This window comes from Sinocyclocheilus rhinocerous, unplaced genomic scaffold (assembly GCF_001515625.1).
Source record: "Sinocyclocheilus rhinocerous isolate Xijiao unplaced genomic scaffold, SAMN03320098_v1.1 scaffold1755, whole genome shotgun sequence".
NCBI classification, from domain to species: domain Eukaryota; kingdom Metazoa; phylum Chordata; class Actinopteri; order Cypriniformes; family Cyprinidae; genus Sinocyclocheilus; species Sinocyclocheilus rhinocerous.
The window spans coordinates 91820-97481 of NW_015627247.1; the positions used below are offsets into that span (position 1 = coordinate 91820).

Consider the following 5662-nt stretch of genomic DNA (forward strand, 5'->3'; position numbering starts at 1 on the left):
AGGTCAAATTTAAATAGACATATCCATGCACGTAGAACAATATATACAGATCTTTTTTTTAATTTTTATAAATCATTTACACATCTGTGTGAATGACGATATAGGCCTTTGAAGTAAATTGAATTTTAAAAGTTTTTTTTTTCAAGTGACTTCCAGGTTTATCTCAATGTTTACATCGCGCTTAAGGCCTGAAACATACTTCACACAAGTATGCGAGGAAATACACAATAGTAACACAATTTGAATTTCGTGCGTCATTGTAGCCTATTCCAAGACGTGTCAAATCCAATTTATATCACAAGATATGTGCTTGTGTAAAAATCTGTTTCTGGCATAAGAGTTCATACTTTCCATCAAGGCACTTCGGAGAACTTTCATCACGTGAACCACAGTTCCCGCCAAGTTACTACAGTTATTTACAACAGTAAAACCTCAATAAATTAACACAGGATTTTCTTAAAACAGTAATTCATTTTTTATTACAACGGTGGCTAGTACCAACTTAAAACAGTTTTATTTGCAGTAACATTAACTGTGGTAGACTAATCATTGCTTTTCGGCGGGAAATATGGTTGCCATAGTAAACGGCATAGTAACGGTTTGCAGCGGGAACCTCAGAGCGCTTCTTTGAGGTTTTCCCGGGACGGTCCGTCACTGTGTCCGCCGCTGTCAGACTCCTCTTCAATGGCGAAGCGCACATCGGCGACGGAGCTGAGGGAGCTCACGCTGCTCTGCTCCACCGAGCACAGCGCGCACGCCAGAGGCGCGAGAACCCTGCCGCCGGTTCCCGGTTCCCGCATGAACGGCACCGGCGTGGAGCGCAGGGCGGGAAACGCGGGGAGGCTGAAGCTGTGCTTCTTCTGGCTCGCGCCCCACTCACGCTGCTCCTCCTCGTGCAGAAGCCGCGTGAAGGCGTTCGTGCGCCTCTTCTCGCGCCGTTTGGTGCGCAGGTAACCGAGCATGATCCCAGTGAGGAAGACTCCGTAGAAAGACACCACGATGACGATGTACAAATACGCGTTACTGTCGCTTCCACCGGGCAAGGCGATTCGGTTGGTCTGCTGCGACGAAAGCGCGGAGGCGTTGCGCGCCAACTCCATTACTACGAACGAAACGGTTATCTGTAAAATTACAGAGAGAGAGAGAAAGTTAAAATGTAGTCCTTTCAATGATGTAGGCTACAAGTAATCGTAGTAGTAGTAATGACAATAGGCTAATAATAATAATAATAATAGTAACGAGAGGAAGAAATAAAAATAAATATCTGTTAAAAAAAAAATTTTTTTTTAATTAAATAAACGACTGTTAAAAAAAAAGGTTAAGACTAAAACAACCTAAATGGTGAATAAAAAAAAAAATCTTTGACAAACATTAATTTTGGAGACTGCATCACAACCGGGTTTAACATCTTAGAAAAAAACAGAGTGCCTAAACTAACAAAGTAAAAAAAAAAAATCACTTTATAATAACTTTATTAACATTTATACATCACTCCAATATTTAGACATGATTTAAAAAGACGTAGGCCAATTTATGTTTGAAAGTGCACATTTTAAGCATTAAATGTTTATAATATTGTTTTTATGTCTTTTCGTGACTTTATAAGAGTTTACATTAAAGTTAGTTACTCACCGGGATGTTTCACCCCGGAGCGCGTCGGCCCGTTCCTCGCTTTTCTTCGAGTCTCTCTGGCTTGTAACGGGGTTGTCAGCTGAGTCCGGTTTAAATAGCGGACCCCATGCGTGGCCACGCGCCAGGAGGATCTGTGACAGAGGTTGAGGGAGTCGAGATCCTCACGTCCTTCCTCACAGGATTTGAGTCCCGGCCAGAGACGCTTGAGCTCACAGCCACATTCTTATGACGTTTAATGGAGTCCAAGTGCGCAGTGCTGCCAAATGTGCTCATCTATCATAACATAACCAGACAGGCTTGCTTTAGGAAAGCCAGCTTGCCTTTCAAAAACCGTTGGAATGGTCATGTTGCTCCAAAACCTGAACTTGATTTTATTCTAAAGCGGTCTAGTTAAAAAAGAAAAAAGAAGCATACAAAAAGTATTTAAAGTAGTCCATATGATGCTATCCACTTTATTTTTAACATAGGCTAATTGGTTAAGGCTAGATGGTATACAGATTCGAATACTGGGCATGCGCACATCAATAGCATAATTTTTGTCACACTGTACAACAATAATTACTGTTTTTGCATTATTGTAAGGGGTATGGGTTGGGGTAGGTGTAGACGTTAATAAAACACAATCTAATAGTATAAAATTGAACTTGTTAGCTTTATCGTTTAGCTGTATCCCTTTTAGCCACAACCAGGCTAATGGCAGGTGTAAATTTAATGTGCGAGACTTCCGGTCTCATTTGCTTCCAGTTATTTTACCTGTACAATAACAGACCGTTATGCTGTTTGATATTGGTATTTGTTACTATATTTTAATTCATTATCATAATCATAAACACACTGGTTTATAGCACAAATAGTTTACAGTTTACTGCACTTTATTCTTTCTTCTAGTAATTTATATAGCAGCTATTCAATTGAAAGTCTCACACATTCAAGGAAAATAACTTGCATCAGCATCACAAATTAAGGCGTTAGCTTTATGTGAGTAGCAATCAATTTGCAACAACAACAATGAAACACCGTGAGGTAGCCTAAATAATGAAGCATTTAAAAAAATATAAACTGGAAACATTTAAAATAAAAGGTAACATTATTAATCAAATGTGTGATTACTATAAATAGAGTGGTACTACCGTATTGGCCCGAATATAAGACGACCGCGTTTTTTTCAGATGTATTTCCAAGAAAAAAACATCGTCTTATATTCGGGTCAATACGGTAATGCCATGCCATGCCTTTGAATAAGCAAAGTTAAGCTGTACCTTACAACCCCACTGACGTAGTTTTCAAGGGTCTTCTGGTCTGATTTACGTCAGCAGTGAAAGCATGTTAGAATCTATGCCAACCTCATCTGTCTGGCAGTGATGCATGATGGGTAGGTGTGGCATGACTGTGGAAAACTGGATCCAGAATGTGCAAACCAATGCCTGACCACACCTGTCAATTAGGATCGAGTAACAGAGAACTGACGCAAAGCACATGAAAATCTGATCAAATCAGCAGTTCTGGGTCAGTTCCCTGTCTGAGAACACATTACAGACACAAACGCATTATAAGGTGAATCGGAGGAAAACCCATCAGCATTATAACGCTCCTTCAGTTACATTGACGTTTTACAATCACTATAGGGACTGTTCCACAGCTCCACAGCTGTATTATGGAAGTATTTCTATAAAAGGGTATAGCGGACCATCAGATATATGCTCTGGTCAAGATCAGACACTTCAACTTTATTCATTCTAGTATTTACACAATGGAGCTAAAGTTAGTCATTGCTCAGTGAAGGATTGAGGTCTTTCTTTAAAACTTGAACACTTTTTAACCTGTAGTTGATTTTGAATGTTTTAGAGTGACATAATTATTCAAATCCATAGCTAATACTTACTGACATTTGTGCTGCTGTTTGCCAACCAAAATGATGTCCTTAGGGAAACTGGCTTTTGTTTGTTAAGGGGATTTCACAAAAGACCAATAAAATGGAAAGTGTAGATAAAATTGATTACCAGTTAAAATAATATGCACAAGTGAATATGCAATATTTCGATTTTTAAAAGAAAAAAAAAACAATGAACACAAAAAATGGCAACATGCATTTAAACTAAAATAATTAATAACTTACTCTGTTTACTTAATAGTGATCTTTAAAAACTGAGTTTATTCATAAGACATAGATGTTGTTTGGGACATGTGCTTCATAGGAATAACCCACAAAGTTGAGTTTTGCACAGGAAAGCCCTTTAATTCAATTCAATTCAATTCAAGTTTATTTGTACCTTTATTCCATTATCTCAACTTCACAGGATCAATTTCAAGGCAAATGACAAAATAAATGAATAACTTATGGCCTGATATAGCAATGTATGATTTCATTTTAGTTCAAAACAGGCTATTATCAGGGGCACCAAACAGCGTAGGACCAAAAGGACAAAGTAATAATGTTGAGAGGAGAGAGAGCGTGAGAGAAATAAACAACGAGAACAGAGAGTTTACGACTGCTGCTTCCACAAGGATCGCAGTGAGTTCATTTAATAAACAGAGAGGAAAGAAAAAGAGAGGGGCAGGGAGTGCTTTTATTGATCAGAGATCAGCTATGAATAAAAAACAAGGAAGTCTAATTCAACTCCATCTATATTCAACTCTATTTTTACTTAATGCACACTTTGTTCTGAAGCAGTACTTTTGAGCCATAAATGTCACCTGACTGATCACTATATTAGTGCTCTCTGCAGAAGAGAGAGAAAAATATATATTTTTCCCATTGTTAAAAGCCTGCCAAAAAGATAGAACATCTAATACAATACACTGAATTTTTTTTGTCATTTTATATTCAGTTTATTTCAGAATACATGGCTGTTTTTTATGGAATAAAAAATAAAGAACGTAATTATTACTTTTATCTCAGAATTGTGTGATATAAACTTGCAATTCTGAGAAATAAAGTCAGAATTGCAAGATATAAACTCATGAGAATTGGAACAATTTTAAGAAAATTGTCTTTTTTTCTCCTCAGAATTGGATTGTATAACTTGCAGTTGTGAGTAAAAAGTCAGAATTGAGAGTTTATATCTTACAATTCTGACTTTATAACTTGCAATTGCAAGTTTATGTCTCACAAATCTGAGAAAAGTCAGAATTGCGAGTTTGTATCACACAATTCTGTAATTGTGAGGGGAAAAAAAGTCGCAATTACCTTGTTTGTTTTTTTTATTCAGTGGCGGAAACGGCTTCCATAGATTTTGAATGGCCTTCAATTGAGAATACATTTTGCCTATTTGACCAAAAACACAGACTAGTTAGTTAAGCTAACCAGCCAAACCTTGATACCCTGATCTTAAGAATTTACACCTCCATTTGCATCAAGCCTTATCTGGTCTCTTCTTTATTTCTAAATGAAACAGTTCAACTTGCTCAACTGACAATGTCAGTTTGTTTATAGACAAAGAGTGGAAAACCTCCCTGAAATGAGCGAAATCATGTCAAAAAGTTAAATGGAACTGTTTGAATGGTTTATATTAGTATAATTATACTAGATCTATTATCCTGTCCAGCAGGATATACAGTCACCCAATAGGAACATTCCAGTCCTGGAACATCAATCAGAATCATCCAATGAGCAGAAATGCTTTGGGGATTTCATACTCTCCAATAAGCAAGTTCTTATATTTAAATAAAGCTAATTATTGCAACAATAAATGAAGCTTAAATATATTAGATTTTTCTAGATCATTGGTCTCCTTCTGACAGTATTAAAAGAAGGTTACGGAAAGATTGAAAAAAAGCAAATAATGGTTTTAGTCTTCCAGATGTGTTTGGAGAGAAAATTGCTGATGTAAACTGATGTTGGAAGAGTTTCATTAAAGGGGTCATATGATGCTTTTTTAAAGATCATTATTTTGTGTATTTGGTGTAACAGAATATGTTGACATGCTTTAATGTTCAAAAAACACATAATTTTTCAAATACTGTACATTATTGTAGGTCCTATATGCCCCGCCTCTCTCAAACGCTTCGTTTTCTACAAAGCCCCCTCCTT

At 37.0% G+C, this 5662-nt stretch overlaps 1 protein-coding gene across 1 annotated transcript; it reads right to left on the reverse strand.

Moving 5' to 3' along the window:
- Window positions 1–465: 465 nt before the first annotated feature.
- Window positions 466–2919, reverse strand: LOC107725203 (potassium voltage-gated channel subfamily E member 4-like). The gene is made up of 3 exons (XM_016534393.1): window positions 2892–2919; window positions 1633–2018; window positions 466–1121 (listed from the first exon to the last, which is right to left on the reverse strand). Exon 3 carries the CDS (start codon window positions 1098–1100, stop codon window positions 615–617), a length of 486 nt encoding a protein of 161 aa, XP_016389879.1. The 5' UTR covers window positions 1101–1121; window positions 1633–2018; window positions 2892–2919; the 3' UTR covers window positions 466–614.
- Between the last annotated feature and the right edge of the window lie 2743 nt (window positions 2920–5662).

Bases quoted from the DNA above. Each gene is read 5' to 3' on its own strand.
- LOC107725203 (XM_016534393.1), bottom strand. From the start codon at position 1,100: ATGGAGTTGGCGCGCAACGCCTCCGCGCTTTCGTCGCAGCAGACCAAC.